Source organism: Scatophagus argus, chromosome 1 (genome assembly GCF_020382885.2).
Source record: "Scatophagus argus isolate fScaArg1 chromosome 1, fScaArg1.pri, whole genome shotgun sequence".
Classification (NCBI taxonomy): domain Eukaryota; kingdom Metazoa; phylum Chordata; class Actinopteri; family Scatophagidae; genus Scatophagus; species Scatophagus argus.
This window is the reverse complement of record NC_058493.1, coordinates 10,176,810-10,201,291: the sequence shown is the minus strand read 5'-3', so window position 1 is coordinate 10,201,291 and position 24,482 is coordinate 10,176,810. Positions and strand designations below refer to the sequence as shown.

General features: G+C 39.9%; 1 protein-coding gene across 4 annotated transcripts in view; it reads left to right on the top strand.

Moving 5' to 3' along the window:
• Nucleotides 1-24,482, top strand: part of LOC124052562 (protein unc-13 homolog C) — a 95,460-nt gene that overhangs the window by 5,486 nt on the left and 65,492 nt on the right. For 2 of the 4 annotated variants that reach the window (XM_046377185.1, XM_046377012.1), the window contains exons 2-9: nucleotides 2,163-6,428; nucleotides 14,366-14,388; nucleotides 15,050-15,096; nucleotides 16,130-16,208; nucleotides 18,676-18,681; nucleotides 19,005-19,076; nucleotides 22,823-23,042; nucleotides 24,108-24,335. In XM_046377185.1, the coding sequence (XP_046233141.1) occupies nucleotides 2,354-6,428; nucleotides 14,366-14,388; nucleotides 15,050-15,096; nucleotides 16,130-16,208; nucleotides 18,676-18,681; nucleotides 19,005-19,076; nucleotides 22,823-23,042; nucleotides 24,108-24,335 (4,750 nt within the window). In that variant the 5' untranslated portion in view covers nucleotides 2,163-2,353. The remainder of the gene's footprint in view (nucleotides 1-2,162; nucleotides 6,429-14,365; nucleotides 14,389-15,049; nucleotides 15,097-16,129; nucleotides 16,209-18,675; nucleotides 18,682-19,004; nucleotides 19,077-22,822; nucleotides 23,043-24,107; nucleotides 24,336-24,482) is intronic. The other 2 variants (XM_046377275.1, XM_046377101.1) reach the window with 1 other exon arrangement.

The following is a 24,482-nucleotide window of genomic DNA, read 5'->3' as shown; positions in this document are numbered from 1 at the left end:
ACATCTGTGTGAGGTACACACAGGCAGGCAGGCAAAGAAGGCACACAGGGAAAGAATGAAACCTGTACTTCGACTGCATTCACACAAAATCTGGAAGGTTGTGTGGAGGTGGGGGTGTGTTTATTTACGTTTTACAAAGTAACCACTGTTAATCAGAGAATAACTTTAATCTCTCTGATTCACTTCTCTGTTTGCGGTAACTGCTGCTCTCCGTTCTGTCCTCACTGAGTTCACTGTGTTTACAAACAGGAACTGAAATATTCCACATAGTGCACCGTGAAATACCCAACCGAATTCCAAGTGTAATCATTCCTTGAGGATTTTTTTTAAAATGGGGTTTCACATCACAATATTGACAAAAAAAAATCATGTAACATATAAATGGCTCATTCACTTATCCTGGTGGACTGAGTGAATAAGCCGTTGCTTTCGTATAATAACAGTTACATATGCTCTTGAACAAGACACTTAGATCCTCACTGGTTAACACAAGTTGACTGTGGCTGTGCTGTGTGGCTTCTTAGTTCTTGCATGTGGATAGGAGTTTGATACGAGAGCTAAAAATGTCAGTGAAAGTAGTTGAGGCAATGCCAGGACATATTTAAAAAGTATCTGATGTGATTTATTAATGGTAGGGACAGTTTTGGGTCGTGACCCATCAATTGCAAAAGGCTGCTCTTGGCTTAAAGCCAGTTTTGAAGAGAGCTGAGTCATGAACCTCCCCATATCCTAAAATATAGGATAGTGCTTTACCTAATTCTGTTCTTATATTATTCTATGTAATGACAAATTTTGATGCAGCTTTTTTTTTTTTTTAATTTCACTGCTCAAGACCAGTGACCTTCTAGGAATCTATAAGTTACATCCTATAAGTTACATGGGTCTGTCTGATATTTTATCCCTTGAAGCTGACAAATAGTTAAGTCCTTGGAATTATTTCATTGTACTTGTACAGAAATACATCTACGCTGGCAACTATTTGCTAATACCTGGTCTTTTCTTGAGAACCCACCAATAACAGTTAACTGTGATGTGGTGTTTCACAGCTCATTTGAAGTGAGCATGTCTCTGTGGTCATGAAACAGCAGACACATCAAGCTCTAAACCCCAGAACTAATGTGGAGCAGCTGTCATATCCGTTGCACAACAAACATCCCTCTTTTGACTCAGTTGTCCAGCTCTTCTCCATAAAAACACACACCTTCTCCATGTTTTTGAAGGTTCACCACAATGCAGCATGGCACATGATGACTCTGTCCTCTTGTCCACAAGCCAAAGATGGCCATGACCCTGTAGTCTGTTGCATGTATGCATTGAGATACCTGAATGGTTCGAGTACTGAACAATTTCAATTAAACTAATTGTGGCACCAATGACAACTCTGGTCATTAACTTAATTTCAGCGAGTGATAACATCTATATCATCATCATCATAATAATGTCATATTAATGTGGAAAATACAACCAACAAACAGATTTTTTCTTGTGTTGGAATCTGATTTTGGAGAACTGTTGTGTTGAGTTCCTGTATTAAGACTAAATACCATCCAGGTTCTTCAGTTTCAGCATTTTGCATTAAGCGAGATATTCATTTATGATGAACACAATGTTGAAGTATAATCACAGTTTAGTTCGGTTCTCCTTGTGTTTCACACAGACTCTGACAAGAGTGTTGTAACACTGGGACAATTTGAATAATTAACTATCTACTGCTCTAGAAGCAGAATAGCAATGCAGCCAGTAGGTCTTCTGACCTTGACTGACACACACACACACACACACACACACACATCATGAATGTTCACATAGTCATATACTATGCAACTGATTACACTTCAAAACCCCCTACTTGCATGCACACAAACACATACAGTATATACACTTTCATTCTCTCTTTTTTCTCTCTCTGCATCAGTACTTTGGCATACCGAGACTTCTAAGTATAATGGGTGATAATGCATGTAAAGCCATACATAATTGATAATAATAAATAAAATTACTATAATAAAGCTAAGAAAATTGCCCTTTGTTTGAATGTTCTAATGAGCAGTATGTTGTAATAACTCAGTATGGGTTCTTCCTGCTTTCATTTAATGTGTACTGTGATCTGGGAATTCTGTAACTCAGTTGTAAATATTCTTTTTTGTTTGTTTGTTTTTCAGAGAGATGTTCCTTTTCTGGAGGAAGGCCACTGGATTGAAAAGTATTATTGAGCCTATATGTGGACTGTGGTTTTAGTGACTGTGAGCTGCTGCCACTGTCAAGCACAGGTTGATTTTGCTTGGCACTCCACTGCTGTATTGTCAGCCAACTTTCACTAGATGATAAAAAACAGTCTCCAGGATTGCCATCCATGGTTTCTGCCCTAATAAAGACTATATCATCCTACATTAATAAGATTTGCAAAGGAATGTTTACAAAGAAATTGGCAAACCCAATAAAGAAGAAAGAGAGAAGTGAAAATAAAGAGCCCAAATTGACCACTGATTTGCAAGCACACAATCTAACTCTCTCTACCACACTGAAGACTACAGTAAAAAAAATCTCCAAATGCTCTTCGGCACGTAACATATCGCTTGAGGAAGACGACGGAAAGAACGACTGCTCATCCCTGTCACCCACTTTCAGTTATCGTGTAGCAATTGCAAATGGACTCCCAAAAAGCTCTCTTTTTTTGAATAATAATGAAAGTATCTTTCCTGAGGTTCTTTCGATTGATAGTAGTTACTCTGACTCTTTGAGTGAGACAAAACCTGTCAGGAGACTGGATGAGCATAAATCGTACACTATGCCAGTAAGACGAAACAGGAAGAGCCTCATCAGTTTGGCTCCTTCTGATGGCAGTTCTGAGGGTGAACGAGTGGAACGCTCCAGTCTACACACACTTAGACTGGGTGCACTTCGTAAGTTAAGAAAATGGAAGAAGAGTCAAGAATGTGTCTCCTCAGACTCCGAGGTGAGCAATTGGAGGAAAACACTTGGCATCCGGAGTAAGTCCTTGGACCGTGCTGGACGGCAGCAAAAGAGTTCAACCCTGGAGCCTGGCTCCTCTTCTACGGGTTGCATCAGTCAGACCCAGGATGTTATGGAGATGATTTTTAAGGAGCTTCAGGGGATCAGTCAAATAGAGACAGAACTGTCTGAGCTACGTGGCCATGTAAATGCCCTAAAAAGTTCCATTGATGAAATCTCCAGCAGTGTGGAAGTAGTTCAGAGCGAGATTGAGCAGCTTCGCTCAGGATTTGTCCAGTCTAGAAGGGAAACACGTGACATTCACGACTACATAAAACAAATCAGCCACCAGGCTAATAATTCAACCTTGCGGTTCTTCAATGTTCCTGAAGATAAGTCAGAGAAAACAGAAAGTCTAATATATAAAATACTAAAAGACAAAATGGGATTCAATGATGCCCATAAAACAATTAGAATTGAGCTTGCTCACAGATTAGGCCAACAAAGAGAATGTTCGAATGCAAAACCTCGCCCCATTATTGTTATTTTTGCAACACCCCAAGATAGGGATGTTGTCTTGAAAAAATGCTATAAACTTAAAGGAACTGGCATTACAGTCTCTACTGATAGCTTAACTCATGATGGAAAGGAAAGAAAAGACAAAACGATGTCTTCCTCACAGACCTATGAAAGCATGGATATAAAGGTCTCAGGAAAGGATAAAGCAGTGGAGAGTGATGACTGGGACTCAATGGACAGTGATAAAGAACTAGATGAATTAAGCAGAAATAAATATGCACTGGTAATTTCAAAGCCGGTTCACAAGAGCAAATCAGAGAAGAGGCGATCCCATGACCACAGCAGGGCAGGAGAGGAAGCAGGCTATTCAGGCACAGTTCATTATGCTGATGACTCTTACTATGACCCAGACAAGCATGCAAAGGCTTACTACTCTGACTTGACCCCTGGCTGGCTTTCCCAGAGTGACTATTCCACTCCTAAACTCAGTCGCTCTGAGTCTGACTGCTCAAAACTTTGCCAGTCATATTCAGAAGACTTTTCAGACAGTCAGTACTTTACACGGGCTAATGGCTGCTCCCTGCTGTCCTCCTCAGATCAGGAACTGTGGCAGAGAAAACAAGAAGACATGGCTTCCTCCTGGTATGCCAGCCCCAGTCACCCACTTGACCACGAAAATCAAACCTATGAACACAATGAGGTTGAGACTACAGAAACTATTGACAGTGGGGTGAGCAATGGACTCGTCTGCATGTCTGGGGACAGAAGCCACTACAGTGGCTCCCAGCTCTCTCTGCAAGGTGACCTATCACCATGGAAAGACTGGCATCATCTAGAGCAGGGTGCTGATTCTGGCTTGGAAGCATCCATAGAGGTTAGCAGTCCCTTTGATCCATCCACCATCCCTGGTTTTCCAGAAAATATCACAAAATGTCAGGAGGTTGATTTACAATTTGAAGGAGATGAGGAATTCATGATGCTTGACAGGGAATCCCCCCTACCACCTATCACCACCCACATTATTCCTCCCATCACAGAACGGGAGTCTGTCATCAAGACATCTTCCCGGCATTCTAAAGAGGTATGTAAAGTGACCACAAAAGAAAGCACGAAAGTATCATCTAAAGATGCCCCTAAAGCAGCTGCTAAAGTGACACATAAACAAACTAAATTAGCTCATAAGGAAGAAATTACAAAAATATTGCCAAAAGAGAACCAAAAGGTATCTGCTAAGGTTTCACCTAAAGTGACCTCCAAAGCAGCTCCTAAAGAGTTGCCTAAAGATATTCAGAAGTCAGCAGCTAAAGAATTTTCTCAAGCTCTCCCTAAAGACATTCCTAAACCCACACTTAAAGATACCACAAAGCCCATTGTTAAAGAAGTATCAAAAATGACATCTAAAGTAACTTCTATTGAGGCTGCTAAAGTCACTCCTAAAGTGACCTCAAAAGATAGCCCAACAATGACTCCTAAAGAAAGTCCTAAAGAGTCACCTAAAGAAAGCCCAAAAATAACACCATTTGAGAGCCCTGTCTCAACCCCTAAAGAGTCCCCTAAAGAGTCCCATAAAGAATCTCCTAAAGTCATTGCTAAAGAACTGCCACAAGTTTCTTCTAAAGAAGGTTTGAAAGTTGCCACTAAAGAGGTTGCCAAAGAGGATGCAAAACTTCCCTCAAAAGAGATTTCACCAGAGACGCCTAAAGTAGCATCTCAGGAGACTGGTAAAATACCCACTAAAGAAGTTTCTAAGATTCCACCCAAAGAAGCCTCGAAGGTAGCCCCTAAAGAAAGTCCTAAGGTGACCCCCAAAGAGACCCCTAAAGCTATCTCAACAGAAGCCCCTAAAGAAGCACCCAAAGTAGCCCCTAAAGATGTCCCTAAGGAGCCCCCTAAAGCAGCTCCTAAAGAAAAATTCCATGAACTGGATGTCAGTCATAGCTTTCACCAGACCCAGAATAAGTCTTCAACAATGTACCGCAGCCAGAGTGAGATTCGAACAGAGAAGGCTGAGGAGGTTCCCAAGTCTTGGAGTAGCAGGCTCAGCATAGATCTCAGTGAGAAGTCCTTTGGTTTTGGCTTTGGCTCTACACTCCAGAGGGCTAAGTCAGCTCTGGAGGTTGTTTGGAAGTCTGGCTCTCAGAGTACCCCCGCTCCTCCTCCTGAGGAGCCCACCAACTCCTCTTCCTCATTTATGGGGCGTTTCCGCACCCTGTCCACTTCCACTGTAAATAACTCTAGTACTACAATAGACTCAGACGTCTGCACAGAGCCTATCCTCTACAAGGCGGTAGAAGACAAAACAGGTGCTGAGGCAGAGGCTGATGAACAGCCAGTGGACAATGAGACCCACTATGTTGAAGTGATGGAGCAAGTACTGGCTAACTTGGAGAACAGAACTAATGCTAATGAGACAGAGGAGACAGGTGAGCCTGCACAGGAGTGTGAGACTTCTCAGGACTATGATGTGTCTGATGACATTGAGGCCTCTCAAGACAATGATGACTCTCAGGATTTTGAAGCCTCTCAAGATTTTGAAGCCACAGAGGACTACCAGGCAAGTAAACAGGCACGTGTTCTAGAGTATGACTGCAGTTTGGATGAGCAGTATGATGAAGAGTACAGTGAGGACTATGAAACCCAGCTCACCGAGGACACTGCTGAATATGACGCAATGGTGGAGTATGTAGATGTAGAGGAGCCCGAGGAGGAATATGATGCAACGGAGGAGATGGAAGAGGGTGATGAGGAGTTAGAGGAAATAGAGGAGATAACAGAGGAGGTCGCAGAGGTGTCTGAAAAATTGGAGCAACAGCAGGAGGACGAAAACAAAAATGTTCCAGAGGAGAAACCCACAGAGGCCCCACCCAAGAAACGTGTTCGACCCACATTCAAGGAGGCAGCACTGAGAGCCTATAGGAAACAGATGGCTGAACTGGAGCAGCAGATCCTGGCCGGGGGTATGGCTCTCCTTTATGTTTGTCATAGTGTCACTTTGATTTTGAATAACATTTCACATTGGCAATACATGGGAGGTCAAAACTGTTTGTCTCTACAACACATACAGTATAAACATATAAATAATAGTAACAGAAAGAGCTTTAGTCAACAAAACCAATCACCTGTGACTTAAAGAACTACATCATTGGTTTAGTGTCACAGAAGATTAACTACAACTTGTGAATACTTAACAGTACTATACACAAATAGCAAACACTTCAGCTACATATAGTTTGAAAACTTTGTTTATGCACCTATGACTATACAGCATCTATTCGAGTTTGTTCTCTAAAATTTGCCAAAAAAGACAAAAACAAGCCAACATGGACATCAGTAAGTCTTGGATGTTGAAGCATCACTAAAAATATATATCTGAGTTGACTTAATGCCATACTGAGATGAATAGTAACCAAAGACTGGCTACAAATAGGAAAACTAAAATGATGGGAATACATGTAGTGTATAGCTGATAAGCTAACACATACAGTAACAGTATGGTTTAATAATCCTAAACATCTGCAGGTATTTTTCATGGAAGCCTATGCTCTGTCTGATTTCTTCGTTGAAAGGTCAACACTTGAAATTTGGTGCTTTAATATCTTTGGATTTATGGTAACCTCAGACTTCACTCTAGTTGAGGGATGCCTCTTTGAATCGGTAATTTATTTTGAATAGAAAAAGTGAAGACAGGACTGCAGTGTTGCTGATGGCACTGACCATGTGTTTGTATCAAGGGTTAACACTTTGAAACATGTTTTTAGAATTTATCATTTAAATATACTGTAGTAGACCTCAAAAAAAGATGCCATTTGAAATCACCATGTGTGTATAGATGGTTAAGAATGAGTGAGTGAAGAAAAAAGTAGCCTTTCGACTGGAATGAAAAAGAGACCAGGGAATTTCCACTCTTGGTCAAAATGAATAAGCTCTTGACCTATTTAAAGTATGTTATTGCAACTGTGGTACTCGTGGTGAGGTAGATAATGCAGTTCAGGGAATACAGGCTGCACCTGAATATTGACAGATGTGTGCACAAACCATTTCAGTGGCCACTTTCACCCTGCAGAGAAAAAATCTGCTACATGAAAGAGAAAAAAGTGTGCTATTTACCAAAACTCCTATACAAGAAGAGCTTTCTTCTTTGTCATATGGTTATATATGACCGTGCCATAAGAGGTATTTTAAAAAGAGGGATTAGTAGGTAAGATAGAAATGATAGAACACTATCTATTTTCAGCAATTATTGGCGTATATAGGCGTATATACACCAACATTCAATTCATTTTGCTTTTGTGTTAACTCATCCATGTCCTCAACACAGTGAACATATAGGCAGGAGGCATGCACCAGTAATTCTTGTTGAAATTAAAACCCAATCAATAATACAGGGTAATACAATTGATTGACTGTCCATTTTCATGCTTAAATGCTCTATTTCTTATTATATATTCTCTTTAAATCTCATATGTTGTTCTTCTTATAAATTGCTTTTGCTAACTTAACAGGTTAGAAGAGTAAAGAGTCAATGTGAGTGACTCACTGACTGATTGACTCAGTTCTCACTGGATCATAATCGTAAGAGATTTGTGTGTGGTAGACTCCGGGCAATTGAAAATCGTGACTAGATTTCCTCACTGTCTGATGGCTCTTGGCTCTTGGCTCTTTGTTTTTCTCAAAGCCACTAAGTCAGTTAGTGGCTCTGTCTGTAGCATTTTGCAGTGTTTCAACACTGTTCTTTCCTGATTCTGTGAATGCTATTGTTATTTTCCACTTTAAAAACATATTGAAACAGGATGAGACAAGCCAAGATGAGGAGGCAAAATGTGAGGCTGGAATAACTAAGGTAGTAAAACGCCTTTCTTACTTATCCTATGAAACGAGATTTACTGTTTTATTTATTCATTTTTTAACAATCCCATCTTTATACTTAAGTTGATAAAAAGTGTCAAAGTACATATTGGAGTTAGCCTCTGTTGGGCATTTTAAGTACATTATTTATGGTTTAGCAAATCTTAAAATCAGACAAATAAGAAAACAATATGACAAAGAAGTTTGCAAAGTTTGCTTTTTTATTTTATTGTGGTTTATGCAGTAAACAGAATATGTCAACACATTTGTTAAAAAACGGACCCACCAAAAAACATTTCTAAACTGATAAACTGTTTTTTTCCCACTGTCAACCAAAACACTTTCATGCTCATGCATTCATTTGAAATATAAATTGTAGCCAAAGCCAATGTGACATTAAAAACCTGACAGTCTACCCAGTTTTAAAAATTCCTTGAATGTTGCTTTACCACAAACTACCTGACATATAACACATTTACACATCTTCTTTTGATCTAATATGCATTTATTTGACACTGTTTAAAATTCATTATATTGATGGAAATAGCCATAGGTGGAAGAACAGACAGGCATACTTTACATCCCCTCCTCTCATTAGCTTCATGCCTTCATCTCTAGTAGCTGTTGTGTGTTCATCATGCTCGTACCCTTAAGCATACTCACTGGTCTGTGTTGGAGCTGTGAAGGGAGTCTCAGCAGTACTGCCACTCCTGCCAGGCCTGTCTTCAACTGGCTACAGCAGCGTCTGTATTCAGATGCTAATTCACACTCCCAAGGGCATTCTGTAACCAGGTCAGCCTTGCTTGGAATATTTATAGAGGTCTGCTGCTAGTGAAGTTTGCGGCTTGCTCCTGGGAGAGCAAAGGAGGTAGACCCTCTTTATGCTTAGTGCAACATTTCTTCATAAAGTGTGGACATAAAAAATGCAGATACAGGGAATGAAGAGTCTCTATTGTTCTTTTAGGGGATAGAATCCAATTCAGAGCGCCAACTGACTTAATATCACTATATGCAGCTGCCTGTTGCAAACAGGGATACCTCTTTCGCTGAACTTGGGGGAGCTTTGACTCTAGTTTGCAACATATTATCTCTTTATTATCTATATTATCTCTGGCTTTGAGATCAAACTCTTAAAACAAAGTATTCTCTCTTTCTGATTACAATGTTGCTAAATCATCCTCATAATTGTCATGCTTTTAACTTTTCCCCTAAACCTGCACTAGAATAATTAGGCAATAGTTTTGTCCTTATATGTGCAATTTAAATTTCAGTTTTAAAAATAAGTGTATTTCTGATTAGACAAGGGCACATAACCCATTTTACCCCACTGCTCTATTCCTGGTTCGTGCCCACAGGGATTCTATTTTTGCGCTGAAATTGAACTAAATAAATCCTTTGACATCAGCCTGCCACAGTCTCAAACATTTAGTCATAGCTGAAGAAAACAGAAACTGAGGGAAACAGTGAGTACTAATATTGTTCATATGTGGTTGATGTGTTTCATCCTACAGTATGAAATGGCCTGGTCATGTGGTATTGTTTGATTCTTGAGAGGGACATGCAGTGAACAAATTGGTAGCACAGGCATCCAGGACATTCACATCTCACTCTGAGCTACCACATTTCATTACATCAGAGTCTGAAGGGCTGCAACCTCTCACTAGAGATGTCTCACTGGTCCTTCTGTTTTATCAAAAATCTGTTATCTTGTAAGTAATTTGTGAGAGTATTTACAAACCAGCTTCAAATTAGCTAATATGTCATAAAATGAAATGTGTTGTATTACCTCTCTCAGTAAAAATAATATCCTGGTTTTGCTGTCGCCTAGAACCAGTGGGAATCAAGAGAAGATCCTAACGACTGGGCTCATAAAAGAGGTGCAAGAAGTGAATTCACACCATTAGGATTCATAGTTACAAAGACAACAAATAAATGTAAATGGTGCATACATTACCAAAAACAAAATGGACAAATAAATATATGTGAATAATAAAAATCATTTCCAGCAGTTCAGGCGATTCACCAAACAGCGCATTGTGATAAACAATATTTTAGTGAATGAAAACCCATGATCAGTCTCTTATTAATGCTTATTTAAGTATATGATATATAAATATACATTTTAAATATATAAAATAAAAGTGCAGAGCTTTTAAAAATTTTGACTTGGGTGAATTTTGTCAGTCTCCACAAAGTTTAGCTGATATGGCATGCGCATTGGCAGTGTGATTACTCTACCCTACCAGCAGTGTATTGGGTTATGGTAGCAATTCGAGTTCAGGAATTATTAACATACAGTTAAACTGTGGTCTTTATTTGACTTTAAGTTGGCAGCGTGTTTGCTGAGTTTGTTGGAGGTCTGGACATACATTTTTTATTTCTGTGCATTCATTCAGAAATGAAACATGCTAACCTTACCTGCTGCAGAAGGCTTTCACCCAAGAAAAGATCTTCAGGGATTTAAACATTATGTATATTTATGTCAGGCTATAGGTTGTCCTCTCGACATCATCTGGGGTTTGTATAGAGTTGGGAGAATGTGAAAAACACAGCCCTTCTACAGACAGCATGTCCACTGCCTATTAAAACCCATTGTACATACATATACAGATGTATATGTATGTATACTATGTATACGGATTTTTGGCATCTCACTAGTTATCGTTTTTTATAATTTTTTCTTGTGTATGTCTGTTGCACCAGATGCCAAAACAAATTACTCGTAGGCGGAACCTACCTGGCAATAAAAGGTGCAATTCACCTAGGGGGCACTCGCGAGACAGTCCTCGGTGAACGGGAGTGAATGGAGTGGCTTAAATTATTATTTACGGCTATTTCTGGAGAAATACGCCCAAATATTATTTTAGTTTTTGCAAATATAGTATGGATTATATATCAGATTCGATAAGAAAAGATATTAATGCCCGTTCGTTTTTTTTTTTTTTTTTTTTTTTTTTTTATCGAGAACACGGTTTTACCCATAAAGCGCTAGCAATGTGCTAATGTATGCAGATTGGTCGGTTAAAGTTTTACGACTAGCAGCGTCACGTTACGGTAGGCTTCAGTTATTCATTATCAATACGTGACCATAGCCAAAGGAGTACGTTTTCGGTTTTGTGTATTATAGTCCTTATGCATTTTCCCAATGATAGCTACAGCAGACGTTAGGATCGTAGTTAAAACAAAACACAAACTCCATGCTTGATTGATGCGTGAATCCAAACCAGCTAAGCTAACTGTTAGCTGTTGGTAGTGAATGAACTGAGCTTAGTTAAACCGTCTGTTTAGTTAAGTCTGACTGTTCCTTGAAACAAGATGATTTGCTTCAGTTTTTCGCAAATGTTAAATACTGAATATGAGGAATGCTGGTGTTGCGGCTGCACGGTTGTCACATAATGTCATATGTCACATATTTTCAGCTGAAATGGAGAGTGGAACTAATCACATCATGCCTCTGTTCCAAGATGAAATATTTATATGGAATTCAGCTAGTAACAACGTTAATTAGACCTACACCTTTTTCTAGTTTCTGCTCATGACATCTCAACATGCCTGCCATGAAAAAGTTCATGATACACTCATCAGTTTCAGTGACTAAGTACAGAGCTATTTGACACATAATTAATTAACTGCTTACATTTCAAACTAACATGAATGTGCCCACTTGTGGGATGAAGATACACCAGTGCATAAGTACTTTTTGTTCAATTTAGGCAACCAAAACTGGTTAAAGTCAGAGGAAGACTGTCCTAAAATAAATTGTTGTTGGCTGTTGGTGGCACACACACCCTGGTCCCTATGAGGAGGTGGATGTGTTGAATGGCACTGTGGCATATGAAGGTCAGGGCCATTTTAGGCTGTTTGAACAGAGAACACACCCAGCCTGCTCTAATGGGCTTTTTTGCTGCAAATTTAGTTTGCCATTTAATATTCAGCCCTGCCCTGCATTTTTAGTGGAACATGATAAGATGTGGTCCTGCATGTCATAAAAGCTGAAGTTGTGGATTATTGATTCACTTATGTTGTTAGTTGTTAGGCATTTCCTGATTAACTGTACCTGAATGTATGTTAATGATAATGAAGGTGGGGATCATAGAAGAACTCAGGACACAGTGCTATCACAACAAAGGTGATTCTGTGTTAAACGCTAACATAAAGAAATTGAAAGATAAAGGAAGGAAATAGATCTATGAACAGTACATTAGTTCATAAAAACAAACACCCCTGAGTGTACATATCAGAACACTGATAACTGCAGCTTCAGTTTGTATGAATCTTAGAGCACTAATGAGTGCACAGGGCTCAACATTATCTGTAAAAAGTGTTAGAGTGTTAGTGTTTAGTGTTAAAAGTCGGACATCAGCTTTTGCTTGAAAGAAAAAAAGTCTCAAGTAACGTGCAAGTACTTCAAATCTGCATGTAAGTACAGTACTTCAGTATGTAGTACTTTGCATGACTGGAGAAAGGAAAGGGTTATTCTTTATAAAGTTTTTCAAAAGTCTTGATATCAAACTGAGAGTACTGTTTTGAATGTACTTCAATTAATATGAGAAGCTGTAGCAGCAAAGATTTAGCCAGAGATTTTCTTCTCTCGTTCTATGTGTATCTCTGTTGATGTCCACATAAGAACACGTGTTCCTGTGTGTGTTGAAGCTGGAGTCCTGGTTATGCTATCACCCATGTGCAGGCCTTTCTGCTCCGGTGGGATCTGATCTATGTGTGATGTGTGACCATGTGTATCGACACTGAAATGTAGGGTTTACTGCTGCTGTGGATACCGCAACACTTTGTGCAGACCACACACACACACACACACACACACACTTTCTACCAATCAATTACATTTTTCTTCCCCAGATTTAAGGCACCTGTGAAATGAGGTTTATATCTTTGTGGCCTGGCTTCGTCTAGTGGAGCTGCAGACTTGCTGGTAGAGGAGATGGCTCTATCTTTGTATAGTGTGCTGAAAGTAGCTTAGCTAATCGCTGTCCATGGAACCCACTTGCAGCTTAGCTCCTCTTTGAGTGCTGTGTCACTGCATGTGTGCAGCTTTTGGTGTCACCTCACCCAGTGACAATATATTAGCACAGTTTTAGCAAAAATGTACTGTTTCTAATAATAATAATAATAATTGGATTCATGTTGAAAAGAATGCATTTTTAATGTTTTTAAATTATCAGTGCTTCTACGAGGACCATCGTCAAGAAAAGATGTGCACTTGTGGTGAACATTAATGGCACTCTAAAGCACTCTGGGTAATAGCACCACCAAATACTATGTTCTGTATTCTCAATTCATGTGCAGGTCCAGAGTTGCTGATTTTTAGTGGTATCAATGAATGTTTTCATGGCATGATTTTTTTCAACCTCCAAGTAAAAATGCTAAACAAAATTGAGCAAAATTAAAGAAAGAAGCCTGACGCAGAAACTGCGTGTTAACGACAAACAGTGTATCATGTCTGTTTAATCGGAGCTGCAATTTAATCTCTCTCTAGCGAACAGCTGTTTTCTGTTTGTAGCACATCAGATCATGATTATGCTTCCATTTATCACCCTTGGATCAATAACACAGTAATTACACCTCTGCAGTCTTGCTTATTTAAAGGGCTTGCCCTCTTGCAGTTTGTCTCTACAATGGCCAAATGATACCAACCGATTATGCTTACCTAATGTCCCATGTCTTCATAGCTATAATGTAGTGAACCGAACCGAACAAAGGCATCATTTTTTAATTTGTGCTCCACTAGTTTACAATATTCTATGAGCAAAGAATAATGTTCACTTATCAGCCTTCAGCTTTGAGTCTTCTTTTGTATAATAGAGCTTACTGGTTACTGGTTCTATTTTACTCAGTGTCCCTCTGTTCATATAGCCATTCTCCCTGAGGGGCATGTTGACTCTCTCCATTTCTGCATAAATTGTTTGGCAAAATAGAATTGTGTCATCAGGCAGTAATAGTAGATAAGTGTCCTAACCCTGAACTGTGTGTGTATTTTCCAGTGGGCTGCTCTTTCCTAACACTCCACCGTTCTGTCATTTTCTCATTTCAGACAGCAGTGCTTTGGATACACAGGTTTTAAGTCATGCTTATCATCAATGGACATGGACACTTGTGATTTCCTTGCATGTGCATGTGTTTGTCTATACAGTTGTGAATCTGTCTTGTGATGCATGGTGTGATGTTGTGTGGATTTTTTTTTCTGTCCTTTAAACTGGATTTGAAATAATACATCTACTTGTATCTGTGAGAGTGTGCGTGTTTGTTTGTCTGTAGATAAGTCGAAGCGATATCTGAAGGTGTGATTGTAGCATGTGCCTTTGAGCCATCTCACTGTCACGTTGTGCTGGTCATCTTTATTTCTCTCTTCTCAGAAAATGAGTGTTTCAAACTGACCGTTTTGGTCAGTGAGGAGGGAGCATTACACAATAGACAAATCTGGCCTGAAGCACCAAGAGCGGCAAAACTCTCAGTCTTGAGCCCACAAATTACACTGATGTGGAATAATTTGGCCTTTTGCTTGTGGTACTTCCCTCTCTTTCCTCTGTGCCATACTCCTCCCTTATCATTCATGTTATCCTGAGCTGACCTCCAAATTTACTGTATCATCCCAAGTACATTATATTATACCTTCCATTTCTTTTGGTTTAATTTAGTTGCTGTTTGCTTTGTGTTTAGTTATATGCATGTACCTTGTGTTTTCTTGTTTTACACAGTGTGTTTCTTCTTTCTGCAGCCTCGCAGTGTTTTGGATCCCAAACTGCTCGGCTTGCAGTCTGGAGGGTGAGTGGTGGCTCACTTCCTGATCTGATGGGTACACAATTACACAAATCTGAGCTGCTCCACGCTGAAGAACATGTAGTAGTGGCATCACTGGCATGCTGATTCTCTGGCATCCCAGCCCAGTTGATTGTAGTGCTTCCTGTTTTGTACCATACCAGAGAGACTGTATACAAAATATCTTATTCCTCAGCATCTGTAAATGTGTACGTTAATGTCTGATTAAGGAAAATCTATATGTATGATAAATAAGTCAACTGTCATATGAAGTCATGGGGCAAAATAGCTAATAATCATGTTTAACCTCCATTACCCGAGCATGAATATGCAGCCATCTGCAGCATGCATTGTGCATACAGACAGCAAGAGCAAGGGGCCCTAGGGTGAGGGAAGGGCCAGTTCAGCTCGTCACATTTTGTATCTTAAGGGTCATACCACTGATGTGGCTGAGAGGGTTGACAGAAAAGCTTGAGGAGCTTTATCTGTGTGGAGGCATTGAAACCCTGATGTCCTGTTGAGGTCGTTAGAGAAGCTCTGACTGACAGTTGAGGTGATGCCACTGAGAGCCTTACAGAGAACAAGACTGGTGGGAGGGCAGCAAGGACGTTAGAGGATGGAGAGAGCAAGATAACTGGAACTGAAGTGTTGTAGAGAAAAACTCACCTAAAAGTGTTTGAGGAATGAGATCTTGAATTCAGTATTCCTAGCAGCCTATATGATTTAATGTAAATCCAGTCATAGGCTTAATGTGTATCAATAAGAGGCATCACTGCAGTGATGTGCTTTATAAAGGCAGACAATATGGATGAGAGGGAGTCTATGGGAAGAGCAGAGGGTGAGAGGGATTACATGGAGCTTCAGTGTAGGTGGTGGGCATCATGTGAAGTGAAGAGGAAGAGACAGGTTAGGCAGGAGGCATGATCCATGGTGTTTGCTGGCTGTGTAAATCAAGGGCCCCCTTTCACTGTTGTAATGTCTCCCCCCAGCATGGCATTATTATGATATTAATACACCTTAAATCTGTCTGCTTCTTCAGGGCTGGCAGTATTCTTTATGGTATTGACAGCATGCCAGATTTACGCCGTAAGAGGACAGTGCCTCTTGTCCGAGACCTGGTGAGTCATCTGCTTCAACAAGGTTATGTGTGATTTATGTGAAATGTATCTGAGTGACCACACTGGTGGAATCCTGCTGTGTGTGAGTATGTGTCCCTGTCGAAGACAATAATAACTTTACTGAGAGTCTGATAAAATGTGCAAGTACTTTAGAGTGACAGTGTTAGTTTCTTATCATTATATAATACACCCACACTAGCCTAGAGCAAATAGTACACTGAATGACCTTTTAGCTGAATTCTCTGCAACAGTGATTGTTGTAAACTGATTTGTGAATTCAGTTGCAAGTTACAGCATACAGTCGGGATTATTTAAAATGCTTTCCTCACATATGTATTGTCTTACTATGTAGTTTTAAAATCATATATCTTAGAAAAATCAAATAGTGTGTATTTAAAAACAAACCGCAAAGGAGTTGATTGGTGATAAAAGCAGCCACTTAAAACTATTCAGTGTTAAGTAGTGCCTGTGGGGAATGCTAAATGTAATCTTATCCATAACTCTAAGGCTTAGATTAGCCTAGAGAGAGTGTTAAAAACGTTGTAGTATAGCACTGCAGTGATGCGCCCCCATTTGTTTTTATTGTAACATAATGTGTCATAGCATATCCCACAGAGAGGCTGGTTGCAGTGCAGTCCACTCTAGCACTGTGCCACATGGTTAGTCTCTGTGAAAGAAAACAGGCTGTCGGGATGCAAATAGTGTTCATGTCTGTTTATAACTGTTTGTCCATTGTGTGCTGCAAAGCGTGTGTCTGTCTTGTTTATGTTTGTCTCTCATCTTCATGTATTTTGTCAAAACAATGGAAAAAATATCAGAACTCTGAAGTTACTTAAAAACAGCCTGTTTAATACTTAAGTATTCTTCTCTTAAGAGATTTAGTTTCTTGTGAAATAATATGATTATGTAGCTTGATGTCACACATAGATGCTGATTATGTTTATATCACAGTGAACAACATGAGTTGATGCTGTATTTGTCCATATCTCTCATGAAATTAATAACCAACAATGTCTTGGTAAGTATGGGTTGTCGTTTTTTTGTATTTTTTATTTTTTGGATTTTGCGTGTATATTTGCCATTCCTACATAAACCCATAACAGCTATGGGTGATATTTTTCAGTGAGTTGTCAGATTTCAGCCTTGCCGATGCTTGGCCACTTTTCATCCTGTTATTTTTATTTTTTCTTTTTCTTTTTCTTTTTTTTTTTTTTGGTCAGCAGGTCTCAAAAATTGTATTTAACTTGAAATGTTGACAACTCAGCCCAAAAATATATCCGAAAGACTTCACTGACTTCTGATTTAACTGTGTGAGGCTTTTAAATCATGTAAAAGTGACATTGAGTAAGCCTTTTACACGTGGGATGAAGTCAGTTGTCAGCAAACTAATTGGTCCCATGCCTCTCCTCTGTCAATGTCCCCCATTTGCTGTGCGATTGCTTCAGGGCAGCAACAGCGTTTGATTGGAACGGACAGCAGGGATCCCCCATATTGTGGCGGGATGCTGAAACACAAACAATTCAAAAAAAGAAAGTCGAAAATCAGTTCACAAAGCATTGAATACTATATTGTAGCTGCATATACATAGGGTCACACTGTATTGCCCGTAGCATCCTCAGCAGTGCTGGTGCATGTTGATAAACTTACATCAACACTCACAGTTCATGTAGAGGTCACGTTCCCTCCTACATTCTCCATGGCTTCCATGGATCTTTACCATAGCTGGGCTGTACAGACAAGAGGGTCGTGGTAAAGACTGATCCAATATTGTCAGCTGTCCATGTCTGCATTCCTCTGTTATGTAACTTCCTCAAGTATGGGATAAATGTTTATCAATCTCTGATCACCCAAACTCAGTAGATATTAATGTAACAGCTAATTTACATGTGTGTGTTATGTGTGCATCTGTGTGTGTGTGTTACCTGTTTGTGTTTGTGAGGGTGCCTTGTGTGGGCGTGTACTGTTTAATGTTTGAGTAAGTTTGTGAATGTCTGAGCGAATGTGTGTGTGTGTGTGTGTGAGAGAGAGAGAGAGAGAGAGGTGGAGAGAGTCGGTGTTGTGCAGTACAGCTGGCTTCACCCATACGTGAGTGTGTGTGTCTTGTGTGTCTCTGTTTGTGTCAAACAAATGTGCAGAGCAGACAGCAGAAAATATGATCAAAGCTTCATCCAACAGAGAACTGAATAGAAATGCCAAGCATGACTGCAGTTTAGTAACTTTCAATGCATGAGTGGATAAAGAATCATGCAACGGCTGTATAATCTCTCTTGATGAATAGTTAAGTCTTTCTAGCTCTGTGCCCTAACCAGCAGTCCTGCATGGCAGTTGAGACACCTATGCGCTCAGTATGGATAATAAATACAATTTCTCTGCTGTTTGTGCTTTTACCATTCACCTTCCCACTCCTTGTCTAATTCAATTACTTTATTTCTTTCATTTTCTATTCATGGCCTCCTGGAAATCACAGGCTTTGGTAAGCTTCCTTTCTGTTTTGCGCCTGTGCATTAGTTAAGAGCATGACTGCTGTATCTGTAACTAAAATAGTGAAAAAGTTTTTGTTTTGATACATTGATTTACTATTATCTAGCAAATTTCTCCATGCAGATGAGATGTAATTCATTTCTGCTCAGGGCTTTTCTTCCTTTATCAAGATATTCTCGCACATTCATTCATTTTTTTAACTACATAGATGTGTGTAAATCCATTGAGGTGCTGCATAAAACTGCAGACAGGTAAAATGGGTTGACGGATTTATCCCTTTTCATCATCATCTCTCTTTTCCTCTTCTTCTCTCAGACCCTCACTGCTCGAAAGGCAGGCATCTCGTTCGCTCTGGTGAACCGGTCCACCCTCAATAATGAGGACTTGGTGAGTACTAACATAGCTGCAATACCTGCATGGAAAATTATTGTCTGTGTACTTTGCAATCTTAGCGGGTAATGGGGGGTTCTGCAGGGATGCTGGAGCTGTGTTCTCATTATTTTTTTAGGAAGGTACTTGGAGAGAAGGGTGCTGGGGCTTTGACAGGCTTATATAGCTGTGTTGTTTGCTGCAGCCATTGTGCTTTGGGGCCTGGGATCACCTTTCCAGTAACATGGCAGTTCCAAAAGGAAAATGGGAAGGCCTTCGTTAGTTACTGGGCTTATGTCTCAGTTATACATGTAGTATGCCATCATCTGCCTGTCTACCTGTCTCTGTCAATAGTACATACTGAAATTTATTTAAGTATTTTCTGTGGCTATCTACTCACTCTTTCCACTCCTTTTGTCCAATCATTTTGCTGAGTTTAGAAATTAAGAGATGGCTTCATCGTTTTATTTAGACAGTGCTCTAATGACAAGCTCTGTGCATTGAGGAAGACAGAGCTTTAGAGAAAGGGCAGGAAGTCTCAGTCGATGGTGTAGGACGCTTTTGTTTTGACCTCCAAGGCTCTCTCTGCATTAATTGATTGCAATTCTTCCCTCCCAGAGGGAAGTCGTTGCTATAGGAGGCAAACAGCAGGAGAAAGCAGTTTCGCAACAAGTCAAACAAGCAGACAATTTCATATCTGCTGATGTGCAACCAGGGGCTTTCTAAGCCTCCAAGATTACTGTATTTCAATGTGCTTTGTAGATTATGTGCAACTATTTCATCTTTTCAAACGTGATAGATATTTATTTATCTATTTCACACACTTGACTTGGTCTTCATGGTCTACATGTCCAGATGCCCTAAAGTGACATGGTCTTGATTGCTTACTAAAATCCATGGGGTTGATTAAAAGGGCTTTAGGGATGAACAGCTCACGTCCTAGATGAGGGAGAAATAATGTGATAGATGCAGTGTGTTAATTAGTGTACGAAGGGAGCTGATTCTTGGGTGGATTCGAAGATTGCACGACAGCGGAAAGTAAAAAGTTCAACTTTAGGAATAGATGTCCAATATTCTGACTCAAACAAGGAAGAGTTTAATAATTGGTGGTTGAGAAGAGCTGAGTTCCGAGCGAAGCTGCAGATTGTGTGGTCTTGGTAAGTAGGACGAGCAGATGTCAGAGTTTTATCTGCTGCATTAAGTCCAGGAGAGTGCTTTCCTATGAGGACTGTGAGAGTACTCGGTAAACGACCATATGCTGTTGAAGAGTGTGGAGGAGTTATGGGAAGTGAGGAAAATGAAAAAACGAGGGATGGGAAGAGTGAGGAAAGGAAGGAAACAAGGAGAGAATGAGAGAAGATCAGAGCTAAGAGAGACTTGCCATCATGATCCAACGGCCATGTTGCCATGTTGAACACTCTTCCCTCTACTCCTTGGAGATATGTTTGAACCTATTTAGTTCTTTCTCCTTGCATCTTCTCTCGCATCCTCTCTGTCCAGCCTCTTTCATTTTCTTCTCTCTTTCAACTTAATGGATTTTTATTTGATTAAAATGCCTTGATCTGTCATTGCTGGAGTATAGAAGTCTCTTTCTCTTGATGATATGCTCCTTCTGCATCATGTTTCCTATGCATATGCTTTTTAGAGTAGAAAAGAACACTATGTGTGGGCTGGCTAAATGGCCCATGTGTCTGCTCAATGTTCTGATCTACTTGTGATCAGAGCACCAGAGAGTTTTAACTGTCGACATAAACTCACCTACTTCGATAAAGACAGGGACAAAGAAATCGATGTGACATGGGTCAAGGAGTCCCTGGAAATGAGATGTGATGCATTGCTCTAAATCATTTCAGATACCATCTGGCAGGTTGTCAGTCGAAAAATACACAACAATAATTTTACACTGCTTGCCTGTGATTTCTTTCCAGGTAATTTTCAAGAGTTTTCAATCATACCAGACAGAGAAATATATTAGACTGAGTTTTCAGTTGTCTAAGTTTCAAGCCAAGTTCATGCTGTTTGCGAAAACCACTTGGTTACCCTGTTAGAATGAGATGGTACAGTAGTTAAAGCAAAAGATTGGAGGTGTAGAAGGCTGGAACAGGATGAGGAGGATGGCAGTGTCAGCGAACTGGTTGACAAGGACAATAGGTGGTGAAATTGGAAAGGAGGGGTGAAAGGAGGAGGAGAGATTAGATTCTTCTCCGTCATGTTGCTCTCAGGCAGAGGCTGCCGCTGTCGATCAGCTCTAGCAGTGTCTTGCACAAAATCACCAGGGTTACCTCCCGGTCTAACACATGAGACTCACACATGCAGCACTCCTCTCACATCTGCTGCATGGTGTGACATATAGTGTCAGGACTGGGAGTGATGAAACAGAGAGAGGGAGGGAAATTTAGAAAGACAGAAACAGACTGTGCCAGTGAATCAGAGAAATAAAAAAATACTACTCGTGCAATGTTCAAAGCAATGCTAAGGCTTAAGTTGCTCAGTATCATTCAAAATGTGTTTTTAGCTGGTAAAATAGAACCTGATAGATTTTCACCAGTCAAGTGGTTTCACTGAGACAAAAAACAGATTGAGAGGTCTCTGAGATTTCCCACGCTCATAGACATTTTTGCTCGCTCATCCCCTGCAGGCAATGTCAGTATTTGACAGTTCTATATCCTGGTGTGGCTTTTGCAGATAAATCTCCGTCATCTGCTTCATCTCATTGTCGTAAGATTAAGAGGGAAATCTCTCATCTCTTTCATTTGAAGTCCCCCAGGGTTCAGCAAGCCTTCTTGTTGCATCAGTAAAGTTTCACATTGTTAGGCATGCTTGTTGTTCTGTTGTCTCTGTCACTGAATCATCTGTCCGAGAGTATGGGTGCACATATTGCTGTCTGTATGTGTTCAAATGAGCGTGGTGCAGAGCTACTGTTCAGATGTTAAAGCACACTGTCAACACACATGGCTGAGAGCAGAAGGAGGGGTGAAAGAGAAGGGTGGAATAGAATGGAGAAGTACTGTTTTAAGATTTATTTAACCACCATACATCTCCTTCTCTTTCTCTGTCACTTTCTCTCTCGCTTGCTCTCCCCCCCACCTCAATCTGGATAATGCTCACTTTTAAAAACCTTATTTACAGCATCCATTGATTCTGCCTTCAAGAACTGGCAAGTCCCAGCCCATTTTCCGGTCCTTGTGGATGGCAGGGCTGCTGCAGTAAAGCATTCAAGAAGAAGCTTCTGTTACACAGCAATCAGTCCAGACAGGCCTATAGTAGACTTTTAGTTTAGTCTGGAGGACCTTCAGATGGTAAACCACTCAATGTGAACAAAGCCTCTGGACTAAGGATGCTGTTAATCTAAGCATAATGAGATGTAAGGTGTTTGACCCTCATTCAGCTGACCTCTCCATTGATGGTAATCAGAAAAAGGCCAGCAAAGCCCCCTACAAGTTATCTCTTGGAATAATGTAATCTGTTAGATTCCTTTCTTTAATAAAAAAAAAGCGGAAGAATCCTGCTTTCAGTGGGTGCAAGAGTTCTTCTTTGTTAGTAAAGATGTGTTCACATTTCTGAAAAGCAATTTAAGCACAAAATTGTTTTTTACTAGATTTTGAAGTTGTTAAGTCCTTTTTCCGTCAGCCTCATGAGAGATTTTAGAGATTTTAACATCACCCATATTTCTCATTTTCTCACATCCCCATATCTTTTCCATTAGTATCTTATCATACCTTATTGCTTCTTTTATTTTCTCAATGCCTTTTCTTTCTTTTCAGAAACTGCATGTCTTCAAGAAGACTCTCCAGGCCTTGATCTATCCGATTTCATCCACAACACCCCATAACTTCGAGGTGTGGACAGCGACTGCACCCACCTACTGCCATGAGTGCGAGGGGCTGCTGTGGGGCATCGCTCGTCAGGGCATGCGCTGCTCAGAGTGTGGTGTTAAATGCCACGAGAAGTGCCAGGACCTGCTCAATGCAGATTGTTTACAAAGTGAGGAATGAAATTCACTCCATTATGTTTCTGTTTATGTTATGTTCAGTTCACAAAGACTTTATAATTTGTTCATGTCTTTGTGAATATAATAATGCATGGTTATGCATATGTGTGAATGTATAATTTGTGGCATCAGTGTTATTACATTGAAAATGCATTAAAAATAATAGTTTCTCATTTGTTTCATGCTTAAACTGCTTTAGACTTTCAGTCTCATGTTGCGATTGTTTTTGCACAGCTGGCTCATAGACAATTTATTAATCATTACTGAAAGCAGTGACTCTAAAAACTTGCCATGTTTCTGCACTCAGTGCTATTGGTTTGGTTTAGTTTTTTTCTTCTCCCACATCTCTATCAATACCCACACTACACTGTTAATCTTACAGTACACACTATACAGTACACGTGAACACTGTTATGAGGATTTGTGTAATACATATGACATATCCCCTTCCACTCATTACTACAAGTGACATGTAACATTGTGCATTTACACTGCTCACTCAAGTCACTGGCACTCATTACAGCCTCCAATCAGCTTTTTCAATCAGGCACACCCCTGTTGTTACAGTGTAGACTAATAGGAACAATGTGGCATGCAGGCTTCAGGATGATCCTCATGGTAATCCTCACACACTCTAAATGGATTAGCTACACCATGGCTGTTATAAAACTCAGTGTTTTATAACAGTTCTTTTTCCTAGCATAGCAAGGTTTTATAGTTCAAATCTTTATCACACTTCAATCTGCACTTATGAGCACACTCTTGTTACATGATACTGTGCTAAGATACAGTGAATTGACCGTCACATGCCCCTCCTCTTTTGTCTTACACACACACATAAGTAAACACACAGTGTTAATTTTTGAATTTGTCATTTCTCTTGATGCAGTATTGTTTACTTATGTGATGTGTATTTATTGGAAAGCACTGTGTAACTTTATTTTTTAAATGTTCTAGATAAATGATCATTATTATTATTGTTATTACTCTGGCTATGCTGGCTATTAGAAATGCAGATTATTTGGTCTAATCAGTGTCAAATTTTTGGTTTCTTTTAGGGGCAGTGGAGAAGAGTTCCAAGCACGGGGCAGAGGACAAGACTCAGAATATAATCATGGCTATGAAGGAGCGAATGAAAATAAGAGAGAAGAACAGGCCAGAAGTGTTCGAGGTGATTCAGCAGATGTTCCACATCTCCAAAGAAGACTTCAACAGCCATCTGAAGACAGCCAAGCAAGCTGTGCTGGATGGGACTTCCAAGTGGTCTGCCAAAATCAGCATCACAGGTCAGCCTGGATGCTCTGATTACGTATATCAGTCAAGTTAATTTTTTTAATTCAAAGTATCTACTTAATTATTAAAGGCGTAATACGCAACGATTTCTTAGGAAACCAACAGGCTCATAGAAAAGTAATCCCTTATGACTCACATGA